This window comes from Hippopotamus amphibius, chromosome 8, assembly GCF_030028045.1.
Source record: "Hippopotamus amphibius kiboko isolate mHipAmp2 chromosome 8, mHipAmp2.hap2, whole genome shotgun sequence".
In the NCBI taxonomy this organism is placed as follows: Eukaryota; Metazoa; Chordata; class Mammalia; order Artiodactyla; family Hippopotamidae; genus Hippopotamus; species Hippopotamus amphibius.
In genome coordinates, this window is record NC_080193.1 from 12134374 (window position 1) to 12154515 (window position 20142).

The 20142-nt window shown below is 53.0% G+C and overlaps 2 protein-coding genes across 7 annotated transcripts in view; one reads left to right on the top strand and one right to left on the bottom strand.

Annotated features, from left to right (window-relative positions):
• The window catches only part of SLC8B1 (solute carrier family 8 member B1), a 31069-nt gene extending 24504 nt beyond the window's left edge, over positions 1-6565 (top strand). The window contains exons 17-18 of one of the 5 annotated variants that reach the window (XM_057744481.1): positions 1075-6067; positions 6445-6565. In XM_057744481.1, the coding sequence (XP_057600464.1) occupies positions 1075-1272 (198 nt within the window). In that variant the 3' untranslated portion in view covers positions 1273-6067; positions 6445-6565. Of the gene's footprint in view, positions 1-1074; positions 6068-6444 lie in introns of those variants that run through there. The other 4 variants (XM_057744480.1, XM_057744482.1, XM_057744484.1 and 1 more) reach the window with 4 other exon arrangements.
• TPCN1 (two pore segment channel 1) overlaps positions 4915-20142 on the bottom strand; it is a 69307-nt gene continuing 54079 nt past the window's right edge. For both annotated transcript variants that reach the window (XM_057744478.1, XM_057744479.1), the window contains 11 exons: positions 16203-16275; positions 13288-13395; positions 12227-12298; positions 11596-11685; positions 10105-10220; positions 9264-9310; positions 8681-8749; positions 8416-8500; positions 7381-7520; positions 7101-7181; positions 4915-5100 (listed from right to left, as the gene is read on the bottom strand). In XM_057744478.1, coding sequence (XP_057600461.1) covers positions 4981-5100; positions 7101-7181; positions 7381-7520; positions 8416-8500; positions 8681-8749; positions 9264-9310; positions 10105-10220; positions 11596-11685; positions 12227-12298; positions 13288-13395; positions 16203-16275 — 1001 coding nt within the window. In that variant the 3' untranslated portion in view covers positions 4915-4980. The remainder of the gene's footprint in view (positions 5101-7100; positions 7182-7380; positions 7521-8415; positions 8501-8680; positions 8750-9263; positions 9311-10104; positions 10221-11595; positions 11686-12226; positions 12299-13287; positions 13396-16202; positions 16276-20142) is intronic.

Consider the following 20142-nt stretch of genomic DNA (forward strand, 5'->3'; position numbering starts at 1 on the left):
GTGGAGAGTGTGTGTGGGTGTGTGTGGGCGCGCGCAAACATGCCACTGCGTTTGTGCTGAGTTTAGGAAATGCTCCTGCTGTTAATTGCGTAAGACCTAGGGCATCATGAGAGGTCATCACAGAAGGATGTCCATGGTGTACTGTTGGCTGAAAACCAGGTTGTTCTCAAACACGTACCTACTGAAGCTTCTGGCTTCAGAATGGATGGACAGGCCAGTATATGCACACGTGTGCCCACACATCTGTGTGTACCGGTGTCGCTGTATGAGGAGGCGGGGTAGGGTATGAGCTTGGACTTTGGATTTGGGCTGTGTCACGTACTACAGTTGACCCTTGAACGACGCGGGAATTAAGGGTGCTGACTCCCCTGTGAAGCCGCAAATCCGAGTCCTGCTCTCTCTGCCTCAAAAGCAAAGGAACCGATAAATGAGTGGCCCAGGGAAAGGATGCTGAAGCAGTTTGCATAGAATCACGACTCAGACCCTAGCTCTTTCGATTCCACATATTGCGATCGCTAATCCAACACAAATTCTCCCCCATGCTTAATTTAAAGACTGTGAAATGAAAATACAGGTACTATAGTTGAAAAAAAATCTGCACAGAAGTGGACCCACGCAGTCCAAACCAGTGTTGCTCAAGGGTCAGCTGTACTTGGTTTCCTCAACTGTGGACTGGTGATCACCATACTGAGGAGATACGTGATGGGGAGATAAAAGGCTATGGTGGGTGTAATATACCTAGCATAGTACCTATGGTGACGTCTTCCGTACATGTTAGATAGAAGCTACGTCTGGAGGGGAGAGAAGTGGGAAGGGGGCAACTTCATTTCCTTTTATTCTTCCGTGTTGCTGGAGAATTTTTCAACAACTGCGTGTAATACACACATAAAGCCTATAGGTATTAGTTTCCTAGGGCTGCATAGTAGGTGGCTTCAAAACATCGAACTTCAAGGTGGGGGTGCCATCCCCAAGGGCAGGCCGGAAGTGCTTCCCTGGCCCCCAAGGAGGGGCCCTCAAGCCTCAGTTTGACTGTCGGCCGCAGTGACCCAGCGTCTCTCCCCGTGTCCCCCGCAGCTGGAGCCTGATGGACTGTTGGTGTGGGTCTTGGCCGGCGCCCTGGGCCTCAGCCTCGTCTGTTCCCTGGTCTCGGTCCCACTGCAATGCTTCCAGCTGAACAGAGTCTACGGCTGCTGCCTGCTCCTCTTCTACTTGACCTTCCTGGTAGTGGCCCTGCTCACTGAATTTGGAGTGATTCACTTGAAAACTGTGTGAGTGAAGCTGTGTCGGGGTTGGGAGGTGTCACTGCAGGCAGTGAGACAGGAGGATGAAGGGCCTTGGGTAGGACCCATTTGGGCGTGCGTGCGTGGCCATGGCCGTGACTGTGACCTGGATGTGGGCTCGGGGGCCGCGCTTTCTGCCGGAGCTTCCCAGTCGCCGCTGTGTGCAGTGAGGACAGCTGAACCTCGTTTCTGGGACTGTGGAGACTGGGCTTCCCCGTGGACACAGTTCCCCGCAGCAGCCCAAGAAGGCTTCCTTGCAGTATCTCCAGAGCCTCTTGAAAGTTGGGGTCCGGAGTGAAAGGGATGTCTGGGGTGCCTTCCAGGCTGGTATTGGAAGGCCCCAAAGAGTTCGGGACTGGAGGCAGTTGTGGAGGCCCCGGCCCCTCCCCATAGCTGCCCCCTGTTGCTTTCCTGCGTCTTCTCTCAGGGCTTAAAGGGCTGCCAAACGCGGGTTTAGGGAGTTGGGACTCGGACCTGGCGGGTAGAACATCTGTGCCCTGTGGGCCTCGGGCCGACACGGGCTGAGTTCTAGAGCTGCCGCGTCCGACAGACATAGGATGTGAGACCCGTACCTAATTTTGAATCTTCTGGTCGCCATGTTAATAAAGCCAAAAGGAAAAGGGTGAAAGTAATGATAATAAATATGGCTCCAAAATAGCAGCGAGTGGCACTGGCCCTTCGGTGGCTGCCATATGGGACGCCACAGCTCTAGACTCTGCCTCCGGAACTGTGTGCTGGCTTCAGAGGTTTCCCTGGCTGCAAAACAGGAGTCCGTTTGTGCCCTGTGCCTACCTCAGGGGGAGCCCTGGGCTGGGGTTCCCTTGCCTGCAAGCCCCTGGGAGGGTGACGAGCGCTCCCGGGCGCGATCCTGCTGTCAGCCAGTGACCTGCCTTTTCCACAAGCAGCTCTTGCGTTTGCTCGATGCCTTATGCCGGCAAAGGGATTCAACTGTCTTTTTTTCCAATGAAAAAGCTATTAAATATTTCAAGTATTCGGAAAACAACACACCAGTTCTTCTTAACCTGGGCCAGGTGATGCATGGTTGGTTTCGGGGCCAAAGGCTCTCGGGCCTGACGGATCTGGACTTCATGGCACGTCTAGGGGTGGGGCTGAGGTGGGGTCAGGAAACAGCGCGATGGGTCCTCTCCCTGTTCCCCACGATCTCGGAAGCCACCGAATGGTGCCTGGGGGGAGTCATGAGGCGGCAGCCACATGTACAAAGCAGAGGCTCTTTTATTAATATGCCAGAAATCCGGAGACACCGTGGGTTTTCTGGGTAACAAATCGCCAACGTACAAAAACCTTACAGCGTCGCTCCCGCTATCTGTACAAAATGATTGTCGCGTGGTGTGGAGTAAGGCTGGGTTGGGGGGGGGGAAGCAAGGAGGAGGGGCCAGATGGTGTCCCCCCCGAGCAGGGCAAGGGCACAGGGCCATCACAGACACTGACAGGCGGTGTGACCCAGAACAGGTGGGCGCGTCTCACCTTGGTTCGTCCAGCTGACATGGGAGGTGAGAGGGCATCCGAGCTGGATGTCCTGGGTCCCGCAGAGCTCACAGCCCTGGGTCAACTCGAGGCCCTCAGTGACCCTGTGGGGGCAGCTGTCCTTAGCCTCAGTGATGAGGGCCACCCACCACTGGCTGGAGTCTGGCCCATCAGCACTGTTGCCACTTGGCTTTCATCCCATCCCTGGCTGAAAACAGGGCCTTTCACAGGACAGGGTTGGGCGGCCTGGACTAGATCTCACTCTTCCTGGTGCCAGCCTTCACCCTGGGGGGTGCGGGGTGCGCTCAGTTTCCCTGACGCCCCTCCTGGGTTTCAGCCTCCTGGGGGCAGATGCTGAGGTCAGAGGATTCACACCCTCCTTTAAAAGCGGCCCCTTGACTCCTGCTTCCAGAATGCCCGTTTCAATACACAAAAGCTAAAAGGCACCCAGTTGTGCAAAGTTCCTTTTCTGGAGAGGGGAAGGGGTTCTGGCCTGGGGCTTAGTGCCAAGCTGCCCGCGATGGCCTGTGGCCTTCCAGAGATAAAAGAGGACAACGTCCGTCTCCTGATTCCTTTGGGAACCTCAGTGGTTCTCAGTGATTCGTTGTTTTCCTAAAGGACTGTGCTTTAAGAACAAAAACGCCCACCACTTCTCCCCTGGTGAGGGGCAGAGCTGGGTGGTGCTGGCTGTGGGATCAGCCTGGCCAAGGCCGCAGTCAGGAAGACTTGGCCGTGGAGATAGGGTAGGGGAGCCGGGTTCTGCGCCCCTGGGATCAGGCCCTGCCTGGCTGGGGAGAGGATGTGGCGAGGGGGACTCTCCAGGCACCCACCTTCCTAAGCTGCAGAGGCAGCTGCAAAGCGGGGGTTGGAGCAGAATGCCCAGTGGGGGCTGCTTCCCCTGCCCCCTCCCCACCCCTTTCATCCCCGCCTCGGCCGCCTCGGCCTCCTGCACCACGCTGGGCTCGCAGCCCAGGACACCTGAGCCAGGGCTCCCTCTGCCCTGACCCTGCTTCTGCCACCACCGCTCAGCCGACGGCCTGCTGTGGACTCACGCCTCGGCTGCACTGTGATCTCAGAGGACTCTCCCACGGCCCCCGGGGAACTCAGGAAACTGAGGGGCCACCTGAACCCACTGCTGGGAGTGGAAACCTTGGGGGTGAGCCACGTCCCCATCCTACCTCCGTCAAGTCCATGGAGGGCGACTGCTCAAGGTGAGAGGGGAGCCAGCCAAGGGGATGAACGGGCTCAGCCACAGGGCTGCCGTGGACGGCCTGAGGTGAGTCTCTCTGTTCTATTTGCATTGAATGCACGCACGTGAAGGATCCGCTGTTGTCTTCAGCAGAATCCTGAACGAACCAAAATGTCTTTCTGCTTGAACAGGACGATCCCAAGAAGAAGGGATTTGAGGAGAAAGCCCATTTCAGGACTTGGTCTGGGCTGGTAGCCACTGGCCGGACCTCTTGCCTGTTTTCCTCCTCCTGCTGGGCCGTGATTCCACAGGCCATTTTAGGATTTTCAGCAACAAGGGTTGAAACTGCAAGAAGCCTAGGTGAGAAGGCTCACGGAGCCGGGACACAGCACCTCTCGCCGCCCGGCGCTGGCTGAGATCTCACCGCACGGAATAACCACAGCTCTGGAACACTCTTTCCGGTAGGCGCTAGGTGCTAGGTATGGTCCCCCAAGGGAACGCCCTATTCCATTATCCTATCGAGAGAAATACCAACCCGAGGATGTGGGTTCTTTCCTTCCGAAGTGGTTTTGTCCCTAGAGCAGGACACAGAAACCCCAGGACGTGGGCTGTAGGGCAGGGTAGTGGGGAAGCTGGCTGTGCGCCGGAGTGGGGTTCTGAAAGCAGCGTCAGGGAGACGGTCTGGACCTGGCCTAGGGACACCGGCCCCCTTTGAAGGCAAGCCCTGCAGAGACGGGCAGAATCCACTCAGGTGCTCTTGTGAAGGGGCCTTCTGGAGCTTTCCATGTTAAGAGTTCCTAGTGGCCTGGCCACCCCTCCCCCAAATGAAACTCACTTCTGGGGTTAACAGGGCAAGGTGGTTACAAACCAAACCTCATCTTGTCTGCCTGTTTCTATATATAAATGTGTGCATATATATGAATGTATGTATATATATAACATATATATACACACTATTTCGATACATCGTAGTAAAATAATACTATTGTGTTATTGCATAGAAGAGGTGGCTTTTGCAGACTGGGCTTAGGTGATGGTCTGGGAGCGCTGGCGGCTGCCTGGAGGCTGCTGGGTAGTGGGGACCACATAGCCGCTGAGCTGTCGCTCCTGTTCCTCCTGCTTCCGGGCGTGCTCCTCGTACCACTCCTAAAGCAGAGAGCAGACAGGGGGCTGAGCAGGCCCCACCCCTACCCCCCACCCCCCTAGCCAACCCTGCTCTTCCCCCCGCCTGACGGGGCCACCCAGGCTGGGCAGTGCTGTGACCCATTAGCCCACAGGGGGCAGCAGGAAGACGCCTCCGCAGAGGAGGCAGGGCTGCCAGCCCCACCCAACTGGGACTGAACAGTCTCCCCACCATCCTCAGATCTGCTGGGAATTCTTTCTTTCTTTCTTTCTTTAATTTATTGGCTGCATTGGGTCTTTGTTGCTGCACACGGACTTTCTCTAGTTGCTGCGAGCAGGGGCTACTCTTCACTGTGGTGCTCAGGCTCCTCATTGTAGTGGCTTCTCTTGTTGTGGAGCACGGGCTCTACGTGCGTGGACTTCAGTAGTTGTGGCTCACAGGCTCTAGAGCACAGGCTCAATAGTTGTGGCGCACGGGCTTCGTTGCTCCGTGGCATGTGGAATCTTCCCAGGGCAGGGCTCGAACCTGTGTCCCCTGCATTGGCAGGCAGATTCTTTACCACTGCGCCACCTAGGAAGTCCCCTGCTGGGAATTCTGAATGTGGCCCTAAGTAGAAAAATGACTATGTTATCTTTGCCTTTCTAATTAGAGGTTTGCAAACCTCCTTGTCAAGTGTGCTTGGCACAACCACCTCTTTAAATGAGGCCCGGGTAGTAATAATCACCCTTTGCTTGTGAACATAATCTGTGTGCTTCACAAAGGGATGTCCCTCCCCACCCCGTGTTACCCCTTTTGAGCTGGGTGTCCTCATTTTACACCCGGGAAACTGTATAAAGTTGTATGAAGCTTCCGTGTGTGTCCTAACTCTCCTGTTGCTTTTGCTGCTCTCCTAAATGGCTGTGAGAACCTTTTGAAAAAAGCCAAACAGCTCACCCGCCTAAGACTATTACTGTTGTATCATCCGGCATTTTCTGGGACAGATGTATTCAGGTAAATTTTAAATATAAACCCTATGTTTTTAAAGAGTCTGAACCTGAGAACTTTGGAGCTTAAAAAAATTACTGAGACGGCCTAGTTCTGTGCCCCTCATTCGACAGGGTGGGAAACTGAGGCCAGGGGCGGGCAGACAGGCACAGGCCAGGACAGCACCCGGGGGCACGTCTAGTGCCGTCACCACCTCTGCTTCCTGAGGCAGGGACTGTCTCCCTTTCACAGATGGGGATGGGCTGAGTGACCTGCCCAAGGTCACGGAGCCTGGACTCAAACCCGGGTTTTATGACACCAGATCTCACGCTGGTTCCTCATCTCTGTGACACCAAGTGCAGCGAGCCACCATGTATCTGCCCAAACCCCTGGTGTTTTTACAGAGAAGGTGCGAGTCGCTTCAGGGGACTGCAGCCTCCCGGCCTCTTGGGCGTGAACCCTGGTCATCCCTGTCCCAGGGATAAAGGGTTTCCGGCCTGAAAACAGCACCGTCACAGTGGCTGGTGAGGGAGCTGGGCGCCTGGGTGGATGGATGGCCCACGGTCCGCAGGCTCTGTCTGGAGTGCAGAGCACCGGCCCACGGGGTGCCTCCCAAGCTCTTTCACTCAGCAGCCAATGTGGGGACACTGGACGATTTTGCAAAAAAAAACATAGTTGACTTTTCCCGTCTCTTAAATTAGAAAAAAACATCAAAACCCCGAGTCAGGCGCAGCAGACCCTGGACGTGGGACGGGCCACCCGCTTTGAAGAGGCAGGTCCAGGCCAGCTCGCCAGGACTCCCACCCTCCCTCTGCCTGGTGCGTCTGCTGCTGTACACGTTTCCTTTGTGGTTCTGGCTCAGAGAAGGGCGGACGGGGGCTGCCTATGTCGGGGAGTGCTTCAAGGCTGGCCCCTGATGACCCCCTCACCCGAGCAGTGATCCGATCCACGGGTCAATCCCACAGCTCAAGATGGGGGCCAGGGAGCAGCCCCCGCTCAGCAGTGGGAAGGACCACTCCCGGGCAGGAGGGTCTGGTGGCGCGGTCGGGGGCGCTCCTACCTGAATCTCCTCTTGGTACATCTTTAGGCTCAGATCGCTTTTGGTCCTTGATCTCCGTCCCAGAAACACCAAGGCATTTTGCTAGAGAAGAACAGAGAGGCTGCAGAGACCAGCGCAAGCCAGGGGCCTGGTGCCCGGCCTCACCCCCTCTTCTGGCTTCTGTGACACTGCCCCCCCCGCCAAGAGTGTCACCGAAACTTGAGGGAATGGACAGCGAGGAAGGGTTTGCACTAAGCTACCACCTGCCCCCTCCGTGGGACAAGGCCCTGTCGCTCCCTACCTCGTATCTCTCCATCTGGGAGAGGATCTTAAGCAGTTGGGTGATGTCCGAGGCGGCTCCCCGTGCCTCCCGGTAGAGCTTCAGGACAGCAATCAGCTCGTCTTTGGAGATTTCCTTCTCAAGGGTGATGCCGCCGTCAACTGCAGGAGGGGAGGGCGGCGGTGGGAGGGAGCCTGGGACTCAGGGCCCCCAGTCTGGCTTGGTCTGGTTTAGCCATCCTCCCTGCTGCCCCTGTGGCGGGGCTTAAGGTTCCCTGGATCAGCACGACACCCCCCAGCCCTGCTCCTGCCGTCTGGAACTCATGTCCCTCCCCCACCCCTCCCCGTGCTGGGGCTGTCAGGAGCGCTGGTCAGGCCAGCAGCTTACAGGGCACGGAGGGTTTCAGGAGGAGTCTCTGAGCAAAAAGAAAATGATCAAAGAAAAAAATATTGTATATTAATGTATATTTGTGGAATCTAGAAAAATGGTACAGATGAGCCAGTATGCAAGGCAGAAATAGAGACAGATGTAGAGAACAAAGGTTTGGACACCAAGAGGGGAAAGGGGAGGTGGGATGAATTGGGATCATCCTAATATGTATAAGGTAGGTAAATAATGAGAACCTGCTGTACAGCACAGGGACCGCCACTTCACTTCACTGTACAGCAGAAACTAACAACATTGTAAAACAACCATTCCCCAATAAAAACAGAAAAAATAAATCAAGTACCAGAGGACAGATGTGTTTAGTTATCGTCTCCGCATTGCTAAAGGGAGGAACGGCTGGGGTGAGCGGTCTGGGAGACGAGCAAGGTGGGACAGAGGGCTGCTGGGGGCACGATCGGCCTGTGATGCTTCCTGACCTCTGACCTGTGTTGCTCTGATTTTTAAAATGAGATCATGAGCATTTTCCTGTCACTAACTATTTGAAAAATCAATGCAAATAAGAGATCAAGAAAGATAAGCCAGATCTGTAAGCTGAAATTGCCAGAAGACTGGACAACCAGACAGCTGGACAGACAGAGGAGCAGCAGGCAGTGAACGCCCTGCACAGACCTTCCGAGTCCCGGTTCTTGCGGCTGTAGTTCATTCGGAAGACGAAGGCCTCGAGGATGAAGGCAACGATGATGGTCATCGCCACCTGGCCGGCACGGAGACAGTGGGGAAGAGGGGCGGTGAGGGGCTGCGGAGCCCCGGGGCCGGCAGAGCCCAGTCAGATGTGTCTCCAGCCCCCTCCTCCCTGAGCTGCTGCCCGACGAGCGGGGGCAGCTGGAGGCTTTGAAGACGGAGGATGGAGGGCGTTCTGCGGCCCCGGACCCACCATGGTCACGATGTAGAAGGTCATGAAGTAGAGGCGGCTCCAGTGCGAGGTCTGCGAGGTGACGCCTTCCTGGAGACGGAGGGAAGCAGGCGGTGAGAGAGCGCCTGGGGTGGGGCCGAGTTACTGTCTACGCAGGCTTCTCCGTGGCCCCCCCACCCCCCCCGACCTTTCCTGATTTGCCTTTGGTTGTGGGAGACAAAGGAGGGGGACCTCGCTCCTTTGGGTCTAAAATTCCTCTGTGCTCCTTAGGCCTGAACGCCCCCTAGAGCTAACACAGTTCAGGACGAACACGGACAGCCTTTGGAAGAATTTAAGGGATGGAAAAAAACCAACCAACCACCACCCGTGCCACACTGTTTCTTGGTTGAAAAGTCTCTCCCACAGTGGTGGGAGTGGGACAGACAGCCAGAGGCTAAGTGGCCTCTCCTGGCTGCTGGGACTCAGCCATGCCGCGGCCCCCCTGCAGAACCCGCCCCCTGTGGGGGATGGGAGAGCAGTGCTCCCCAGGCTGGGTGCGGGGAGACCAGAGCTGGCCTCAGAGAACGATGGCAAGACGCCCCCAGGAGCTGATGGAGGTCCTTACCATGATGATGTACCAGTTGTTGACAACCGTGAGCTCGAACAAGGTCACTGCCAAAGGGAAGGGAGAAACAGAAAGCATCTTGATCAGACCTGCTTTTGCAAAGGGAGTTTCAAGTGGCCTCTCTCCACCTCTTCTGGGTACCACACGCCTGTCTGCCATCCTGGGCTGTGAGCTCCAGAGAGAGCAGCCAAGGCGCCCCTGAGCGCCCGCCCCACAGGGGGTGCTGCCGTCTCAGCCTCTCCCCGAAAGGGGCATCTTTTGCCTCAGCAGCTTGTGGTGGACCAGGGTTGGGGTGAGGGTTCTGGGAAAAAGAGTCCCCAGACCTTCCTCAGTGCAGATCTGGGATGTCATGACGGGATCCCTTCCTCTTGAGAAGCTGTGTCTGGTGGGACCGCTTCCCTCCGTGCCCCCTGGCCTCCCAAGCTCTCCACGGAAGCCAGGAGCAGAGCTGTGTGGGCCTGACCTGGGTAGTGCAGGGCACTGTGGCTGGTTGGTGTGGCCGGGTCCCACCCTGCGACGATGGGGTTGTGATGGGGGTGGTCCCCTAGCATCGGGCTATACCCCCCTCCCAGCCAGGCATGAAGCTCTGCTGTTCCCCAATGCTGAAAACGTAACAGGAAGCACAGTAAAACCTGGTGACCGAGTGAGCCTGGGGTCTGGCCTGGGCTGCAACACCACGGCTGGGCAAACCACATGCTCCACTGGGGCCAGAGGACTTGAGAAAGTGTGGTGAACACCTTGGGATGCGGACACCTCGGAGAGCTCTGCTCCACCCTACCTGGGACCTGCGGTGACAAAGGCCGTGCCCAGGGCACGGCCTGCCTGGGCTTTCTGCACTCACCAAAGCTGTTCAGGATGTTGTCAAAATTATTGAGATAGTAGTAGCCTTCCTCCACGACAGTCCTGTTGCCCACGGTGTGATTGAGCCAGCGGTAGGCGTCTGCCACTGTGCTGGTGCTGGCCGGGGAGACAGGGGCGGGAGGGAAGGTCACAAGACAGTTGGTCACCTCGACAGAGGACAGAAAGTTTAAGCAAACCAAGGTCTGACCGAGGAGCACCTGTCCTGGTCCAGCCTGGCTTCCTGCCCAGCCCCTCAGCGCTCTTGCCCACCTTCCTGTCTCGAGGGGAGTCCCCAGGATGCTGGCGGGAGCCCCCAGACTTGCCCCCCCACCCGCCTTCCCTTGGCATTTCTGTGCTGCTGGCTAGGCCTTTTCCCTCTCAGCAGCCGGAGGGAGGGGCTCTGGGAGGGGAGAGAAAGGCAGTGCTTCCTCTGGACACCAGCCCACCCTCACCTGTGCCCCCACCCCACCTGGGATCTGCCCTGGAGGCTGGGTGCCGACAGCAGCCCTAGAGAAGCGTCCTCTCCTCATCGGGCTTCCACCAGCACCTGGCCAAGTGTTCTGTTCTCTTCTAATTGGTTGCCCCTGTTCTGAGAGCTTATGGGCTACTTTCCCTCCACCTTTTACGGCTGATCTGCTACAATTCCTGCTGATGTTTTGACGAGTCTCGTCCTTGGGCCCCCAGGGAGCTTGTTCAGAAGGCAGAGTCCTGAGCCTCTGGCCTGTGTGAGACGCACAGGGTAGGGTCTGGAGTTTGCACATTTAAAAGCAGCTGCCCCAGGGATTCTAATGTGCGCTAAGGTTTGTGACCCACGGACGGCTATAGACTATGGTTCTGAGCTCAGCCTGACACTCAAAACGGCTGCCAGTGTCTCTGGGAACCTTCTTTATCAGTGCCTGAGGCCGTAAGGACCAATTTTAAAGAGAACACTGGATGGACAATGAATGGCCGAGCAATGAGCACATGGATTGCATCGTGGTGGCTTAGGAGGAAGGGAAAGGGAAGGGTGCGGTCACGGGAGGCTCCCACGTGAGTCCTCTCATCCTAACAGGCCGCCCCTAGCTGACGTGTCTGCCCAGGTCCCCAGCTTCCCCCAGGGAGAAGTGGGAGGAAGCTGTGGGACTCTGGCCTCGGGCCCCAGGCTGCTCCAGGCTCTGGAGCGCCCTCCAGTGCTCAGCCCGAAGGGTGAGCTGATGGAGACCTAGTTGGAGAGTGGCTTCCAGACCCTGCCTGGGGGACAGGGAAGCTTGCTCGGATAGCCTCACTTCAGAGAGGACCCTCTGCTTCCAGGCCCCTGCCTTAGCTGCTGCACTGAACTAAGAAGCCCTAGAAGCAAAGCAAAGCCACTCGCAGGGCTTTAAAGGGTGCTGTGGCTTGGAGAGGCAGGTCCCTGGGGGATCAGAGGTCAGCACGCCAGTCCTGGCTGGGCTCCTCTGGAAACGCAGGCTGCCTGGGGCTGGGCAGGGCAAGGGGCCCCCCGCCGTGTACTCACTTGCAGCAGTTGGGGTAGAGGACTCCACAGAAGAACTCCATGCCCACGATGGCGAAGGAGTAGTAAAAGATGAGCAGGGTGAGGCCCAGGCTGGGGAGGAGGGTCAGAAGAGACAGGGTGGCTGAGGGCCGGGAGGGAGAGACCAGCTCGCCCGGCGGCCCCGGCATCCTCAGAGCCCTGAGCTGACTGATGGAGAGGCATGCCCCTAGCCAGGGGCACCAGCTGGAAAGTGCCTGCAGGGGAGGGGCCTTGGATTCAGGTCTGGGGTAGAAAACGGCTCGGATCAGGACTCTATTACCAGATGCCCCTCTACCAGCGATTCACCCCTTACCTGTGAAGGTAGACTCACAGGTGACCCTTACCTGTGAATGTAGACACAGGTGGTAAGTGAGTTGACCGCTCCCTGCCCTCCCTACTAAATATTTCAGACAGGTCAGTGGAGAAAAGTAGAGCCAGGGAGACCTGTGGTGGTCAAGATCTCGGTCTCCTTGAAGACCCGGCAGACCCTCGATTTCCGTCCTTTTCGGGACTCTTCCTCACCCCCCTCCCCCCTCGGCCACCCAGCTGCCCACCCCGAGGGGGCACAAGCCTCACGACACCTGGCCCTGGGGGCCAAGAGGCAGGGCGGTACCTGGCCATCCGGGGCAGCAGCTCAAACATGGTGTCCAGCACGTTGCGGTAACGCTTCTTCAGTTTAAACAACCTGAGCGAGGGAAGCAGGCCGGGTGACTTACAGACGCTGGGTGGCACGAGGCAGGCTGGGGGCCTCTCCACCACCTGAGCGCCTACTTTCCCCAGAGCCACCGGCCGGGCACTCAGCTCAGGTGACTCGCACCCTGGGAAGGGGCAGGGGTGGCGCCAGGACATCAGGGCTGGACGGGCCCCGTCCCGAAGGGCTGCGGAGCAGGACTCGGGTAAGCAGGTGCGGCGGCTACTCGCCACGGCTTAGAGAGGAAGCCCAGAGGCTCAGCGCGGGCGAGGCCTTGCCTGAGATGGTGTGGCCAGCCCGGGAGGAGGGGAGAAGGCCGCGCCCACAGAGGAGCCAGGAGTGTGGCAGCTCCTCTGGGTAAGAAAGGGCTGCCCCATCCCTCACCTCCACCTCTCCTCCCGGGAAGGACGGGAGGGGACGATGGATGTGAATGGACTGAAGCTGGATATTCTAGAGGAAAACCAGGCTCCTGAGGACACAGAGACACCTCTCACTAGTATGGGACACTGTCCATGGATTTCTACAAATTTGTACTGGTTTCCTACAGTGGTCCCCGGGGGAAAGCTGAGAGCTGGTGAGGGTTTTTCTTGACAAAAGACTATGCCAGAAAATCACGTTTGGGCTGTGGTAGAGGCTCAAAAGTCCCTTTGGACCCTCTGAGGCTGTGGTTCTCTGAGCACATGTGTTTCTGTGGCTGCAGCTGATACCAGCACAGGCCAAGTTCACCGGAGCCCTGAGCCATGTTTCTCTTCCCCATCAGAGGCAACTGGTCCCAGGATGTGAGGAGACGGGCCATCCGCACACCTGCACAGGTGGAGACAAGGCCCCCAGTGTTCCCCCTCCCCCCACCAGGTGCTCCTGCAGGGGGCGTGCCACCTCTGACACCAGGCCTGTGAGCCTTCTGGCTCCTTCTGATCACTCTGACCAGTCCCAAGGCTCTCCACACCCTCCCCTGTCCATCACTCCCAGCCCTGCCCTGTCACCTCAGCAGCTGGAGGGGACGCAGGACCACTATGAAATAAAAGGGCTCCATGTTGAAGGCCAGAGCCAGCAGTCCCAGGAAGGCGAATGCTGTGACAGAGAAGTCGAACCTGGGAGGGAGGGAGGAGGAGAAGCCATGGTCCGTTCAGCCCAGCCCCAGCTGCCCCCCGGGGTGGTTCCCCAGCCCAGCGCTTCCTTCCAAGAAGCCCACACGCCAACCGTGGCAAAGGCAGCAACAGGCCCAGCAGTGGCCCACAGCCAGCTAGCTTCCTGCCACCATCGGGTTTCTGAGGCTGGTGAGGCCGGGCCCCAGCCACAGCACACACCTCAAGGGTCAGAAATGCCTAGAGGACTTCCCTGGTGGCGCAGTCGTTAAGAATCCACCTGCCAATACAGGGAACATGGGTTCGATCTCTGGTCCAGGAAAATCCCACATGCTGTGGAGCAATTAAGCCTGCATGCCACAACTACTGAGCCCACCTGCTGCAACTACTGAAGCCTGCACACCTAAAGCCTGTGCTCTGCAACAAGAGAAGCCACTGCACTGAGAAGACTGCGCACTGCAACGAAGATTAGCCCCCCTCGCCACAACTAGAGAAAGCCCACGCACAGCAACAAAGACCCAACACAGCCAAAAAAAAAAAGAAAAGAAATATCTAGAAAACTAGGGCTGCTCCCCACCGCAAAGGTCCCACACTGGTCTCATGGCAGACATGGGTTACACCAGTGACCCTGGTGAGGGTACTGAGGGGTGGGGCAGGACCACAGGGGAGTCCCACGGGAAGAACAGCTAGCCCTGCTCAGGACAGAGGGCCCCTCTCTCCTCCAGATACACATTAAGGCCCTGCAAAATGCACACCCACACCCTTACTGCTCTGCCCGACTCTTCTCTACTTATTAACTTAGTTTACTCTCACAACCCAAGACCTCGTGAGTGCAGCCTGATTTCGCAGGTGAGTTAACTTTCGTGGGCAGTGAGCCACCTCTCAGGGTCTCTGGAATGGGAAGAAGGGCCACCAGCTCAATGCTGACCAAGCATCAGGACACGCGGCACTTCCTTCTCTGGGCATTGTGGTTTTCATGAAGGAGAAAAGAGCTTAGTTGTCAGCGAGGGGTGTGGGGTTAAGTGACTTAGAAAGAACCAGCCAGACTAAGGATCCCCAAGAGGCCACGTCCAGGAGGGACGGGCAGGGGTGGTCTGAGAACAAGATGAGGGCCTGACCCTGAGGAGGCCTGGAGCCACAGGAAGAACTGCTCCAGGAGATACAGGCCTGACCCAGCCTTGGACCTTCCCTCTGAAACTGTGCAGTGGGTGTGGACGGAGAGGACCCGTGCCTTTCATTAGAGCCTCTGACATGGTTAAGAAACATGCTCTGCAGGGACTTCTCAAGTGGCGCAGTGGTTAAGAATCCACCTGCCAATGCAGGGGGCACAGGTTTGATCCTTGGGCTGGGAAGATCCCGCATGCTGCAAAGCAAGTAAGCCCATGTGCCACAACTACTGAGCCTGTGCTCTAGAGCCCACGAGCCACAGCTGTTGAGCCCGCATGCCACAACTACTAAAGCCTGCACATCTAGAGTCCATGCTCCACAACAAGAGAAGTCACCGCAATGAGAAGCCCATGCACTGCAACGAAGAGTAGCTCCTGCTCACCACAACTAGAGAAAAGCCCAAGCACAGCAACAAAGACCCAACACAGACAATAAATAAATAAATTTATACAAAAGGGAAGGGACGGGAAAGAAATGGGAGGGGAGGGGAAGGGAGGAAGGCAGATGCTCTCCAATCTTGAGAAGGGAAAATGGAGCTGGAGGAATCAGGCTCCCCAACTTCAGACTATACTACAAAACTACAGCAATCAAGACAGTAGGGTACTGGCACAAAAACAGACATACAGATCAAATGAACAGGATAGAAAGCCCAGAGATAAACCCATGTACATATGGTCATCTTATCTTTGACAAAGGAGGCAAGAACATACAATGGAGAAAAGATAGCCTCTTCAATAAGTGATGTTAGGAAAAATGGACAGCTACATGTAAAAGAATGAAATTAGAACACCACCTAAAACCATACACAAGAATAAACTCAAAATGGACTAAAGAGCTAAATGTAAGGCCAGACACTATAAAACTCTTAGAAGAAAACATAGGCAGAACACTCTATGACATAAGTCATAGCAAGTTCCTTTTTGACCCACCTTCCAGAATAACGGAAATAAAAACAAAAATAAACAAACGGGACCTAATGAAACTTAAAAGCTTTTGCACAGCGAAGGAAACCATAAAGAAGATGAAAAGACAACCCTTAGAATGCGAGAAAATATTTGTAAATGAAGCAACTGATAAAGGATTAATCTCTAAAATATACAAGCAGCCCATGCAACTTAATATCAAAAAAACAAACAACCCAATCCAAAAATGGGTGGAAGACCTAAATAGACATTTCTCCGAGGAAGACATACAGATGGCCAACAAACACATGAAAAGATGCTCAACATCACTAACCATTAGAGAAACGCAAATTAAAACCACAATGAGGTATCACCTCACATCGGTCAGAATTGCCATCATCAAAAAATCTAGAAACAATAAATGCTGGAGAGGGTGTGGAGAAAAAGGAACCCTCCTGCACTGTTGGTGGGACTGTAGATTGATACAGCCACTAATAGATAGCTAGTGGGAAGCTGCTGCAGAGCAGAGAGAGATCAGCTCGGTGCTTTGTGACGACCTAGAGAGGTGGGATAGGGAGGGTGGGAGGGAGGCTCAAGAGGGAGGGGATATGGGGATATACGTATACATACAGCTGATTCACTTTGTTGTAGAGTGGAAACTGGCACAACATTGTAAAGCAATTATACTCCAATAAAGATCTAAAGAAAAAACATAAAAATAAAAGAAACATGCTCTCTACTCACAGATTCCATCCGGAGGACAGGTACTCGATGGGGCCTAGGCCAGCAACTTTCAGGAACAGCTCCACCCCATAGACTGTAAGCGGGAGGAGGCAGTTAGCAGCTGCCCTGCCACAGCCTCTCCCATACCTGGCCTGGCTCGTGTTCTCCTCGAGACTCTCCCAAGGTCTGGTCACATGCCCTCCAGACACCCATGTCACACCCGTGCCCCTTGAGAGTGTGGGCTCCAGGGCAGGGCCTGGCCCAGATGCTGGCCAACCTGAGTTGCCTGCTAACAAGAGAAGCTCTTGCTCCCCCTCCCTGGGAGTGGCCCAGGCACTGTCAGTCTATCTGCCAGATATTTCCTGAGCACTTCTCCTGTGCCAGGCATTGTACTGGGTGCTGGGTACCCAGCCCTGAACACAAGAGCTTAGAGTCTAGACTCAGGGGAAAGACAGCAAACTGGTATGTTAGACTGGAGGAAGTAGACTGCGGGAAGAGTGTTACATTTGAAAGAATTAAGGGCCAAGCTTAGGGGCAGAAAAAAGGTTGGTGTTATTGGAACACAATGAAAGAAGGAAGTGAAGAGGGAGCTGTGGAGGGGGCATCAGATCACACAAGAGACACAGATGGAAACAGATTCCAGGTCTTTCTGACTCTAGAGTTTGTGCACTGAATCACTAGGCTCTGAACTCTGTAGAAAAAGCCAAAGGGCACTGATCATGGTGGTAAAAGTCACAGTTTTTAAGAATGATGAAAACAATTTAGGACGCAGTGTTATTAGTTATGTCTAATGTTTAGACAGAAAAGGAGGAGGGGGTGTCAGGCAGAGCCATCTGGTGAGGGGATGAGTGCATCAGGCAGAGGAAACACCGTGCAGAGGCCGAGAGGTAAGAAGGGGCAGGGGGGCCTAGGGAGCAGGATGTGTTCAGGGGGCTGCAGGGGTGGGGAGGGCGGCAGTGCTGGCAAGAGATGAGGCCTGAGAGTAAGGCTGAAGGGGGCCTGTGTGGCCCCATGAGTCACACCAGCACAGGGACTGGGTCCAGAGGGCAGTGGGCAACCACCAAAGAGTTTGAAACAGGGATGGGGAGAATCAGTCTCGATTTCTGTTCCACCCTTGCTACGCTTCCCTGCGTTAGAGGAGAGCCGTGAGATCCTAACCCAAGAGGAAGTTCCAGCCAGTGGTGGGGATAAGCACTTGAGCAAAGCCATTCAGAAACTTCCTAGTCAGGGGTCACAAATCAAGCCTCAGAAAATTTAAGAAAACTGCAATTGTATCAAGCATCTTCTATGACCATAACGCTATGAGGTTAGAATCAATTACAGGAAAAAAACCTGTGAAAAACACAAATACATGGAGGCTAAACAGTGCACTACTAAATAACCAAGAGATCACTGAAGAAAACAAAGAATAAAAAAATTTATAGAAACAAATGACAATGAAAATATGACGACCCAAAACCTATGGGACGTGGCAAAAGCAGTTCTAAGAGGGAAGTTTATAGCAATTCAATCTCACCTCGAGAAATAAGAAAAATCTCAAACAATTTAACCTTACACCTAAAACAACTAGAGAAAGGAGAACAAACAAAACCCAAAGTCAGCAGAAATAAAGAATTTTAAAGATCGAAGCAGAAATAAATGAACTAGAAACAAAGAAAACAAGAGCAAAGATTAATAAAACTAAAAGTTGGTTCTTTGAGAAGATAAACAAAATTGATAAAGCTTTAGCCATACTCATCAAGAAAAAAAGGGAGAGGACACAAATCAAAATTAGAAATGAAAAAGGAGAAATCACAACTGACACAGCAGAAATACAAAGGGTTATAAGAGACTACTACAAACAACTATATGCCCATAAAATGGACAACCTTGAAGAAATGGACAAATTCTTGGAAAGGTACAATTTTCCAAGACTGAATCGGGAAGAATTAGAAAATATAAACAGATCTATCACAAGTAATAAAATGGAAACTGTAATAAAAAATCTTCCAACAAACAGAAGTCCAGGACCAGATGGCTTGACAGGTGAATTCTATCAAACATTTAGAGAAGAGCTAACACCTATCCTTCTCAAGCTCTTCCAAAAATTGCAGAGGGAGGAACACTCCCACATTCATTCTACGAGGCTGCCATTATCCTGATACCAAAACCAGACAAAGATATCACAAAAAAAGAAAATTATAGACCAATATCACTGATGAACATAGATGCAAAAATCCTCAACAAAATATTGTACTAGCAAACAGAATCCAGCAACACATTAAAAGGATCATACACTATGATCAAGTGGGATTTATCCTAGGACTGCAAGGATTCTTTAATATATGCAAATCAATGTGATACACCATATTAACAAATTAAGGAATATAAACCATATGATCATCTCAATAGATGCAGAAAAAGCTTTTGACAAAATTCAACACCCATTTATAATAAAAACTCTCCAGAAAACAGGCACAGAGGGAACCTACCTCAACATAAAGGCCATATAGCAAACATTATCCTCAATGGTGAAAAACTGAAAGCATTTCCATTAAGATCAGGAACAAGGCAAGAATGTCCACTCTTGCCACTCTTATTCAACATAGTTTTGGAAGTCCTAGCCACAGAATTCAGAGAAGAAAAAACAAAAAGAATCCAAATTGCAAAAGAAGAAGTAAAACTGTCACTGTTTGCAGATGACATGATACTATACATAGAAAATCCTAAAGATGCCACTAGAAAACTACTAGAACTAATCAATGAATTGGTAAGGTTGTAGGATACAAAATTAATGCACAGAAATCTACTGCATTTCTATACACTAACAATGAAAGATCAGAAAGAGAAATTAAGGAAACAATCCCACTTACCATCGCAACAAAAAGAATAAAATACCTGGGCATAAACCTACCTAAGGAGACAAAAGACTTGTACTCAGAAAACTATAAAACACTGATGAAAGAAATCAAAGATGACACAAACAGATGGAGAAATATACCATGTTCTTGGATTGGAAGAATCAATACTATGCAAATGACTATACTACCCAAAGCAACCTACAGAGTCAATGCAATCCCTATCAAATTACCAATGGCATTCTTCACAGAATTAGAACAAAAACTTTCACAATCTGTATGAAAACACAAAAGATCCCGAATAGCCAAAGCAATATTGAGAAAGAAAAATAGAGCTGGAGGAATCAGGCTCCCCAACTTCAGACTATACTACAAAACTACAGCAATCAAGACAGTATTGTATTGGCACAAAAACAGAAATACAGATCAAATGAACAGGATAGAAGCCCAGAGATAAACCCACGCACATATGGTCACCTAATTTATAACAAAGGAGGCAAGAACATACAATGGAGAAGATAGCCTCTTCAATAAGTGGTGCTGGGAAAACTGGACAGCTGCATGTAAAAGAATGAAATTAGAACACTACCTAACACCATACACAAAAATAAACTCAAAATGGATAAAAGGCCTAAATGTAAGACTGGACACTATAAAACTCTTAGAGGAAAACAAAGGCAGAACACTCTATGACAGAAATCACAGCAATATCCTTCTTGACCCACCTTCCAGAATAACGGAAATAAAAACAAAAATAAACAAACGGGACCTAATGAAACTTAAAAGCTTTTGCACAGCGAAGGAAACCATAAAGAAGATGAAAAGACAACCCTTAGAATGCGAGAAAATATTTGTAAATGAAGCAACTGACAAAGGATTAATCTCTAAAATATACAAGCAGCCCATGCAACTTAATATCAAAAAAAACAAACAACCCAATCCAAAAATGGGTGGAAGACCTAAATAGACATTTCTCCGAGGAAGACATACAGATGGCCAACAAACCCATGAAAAGATGCTCAACATCACTAACCATTAGAGAAATGCAAATTAAAACCACAATGAGGTACCACCTCACATCGGTCAGAATTGCCATCATCAAAAAATCTAGAAACAATAAATGC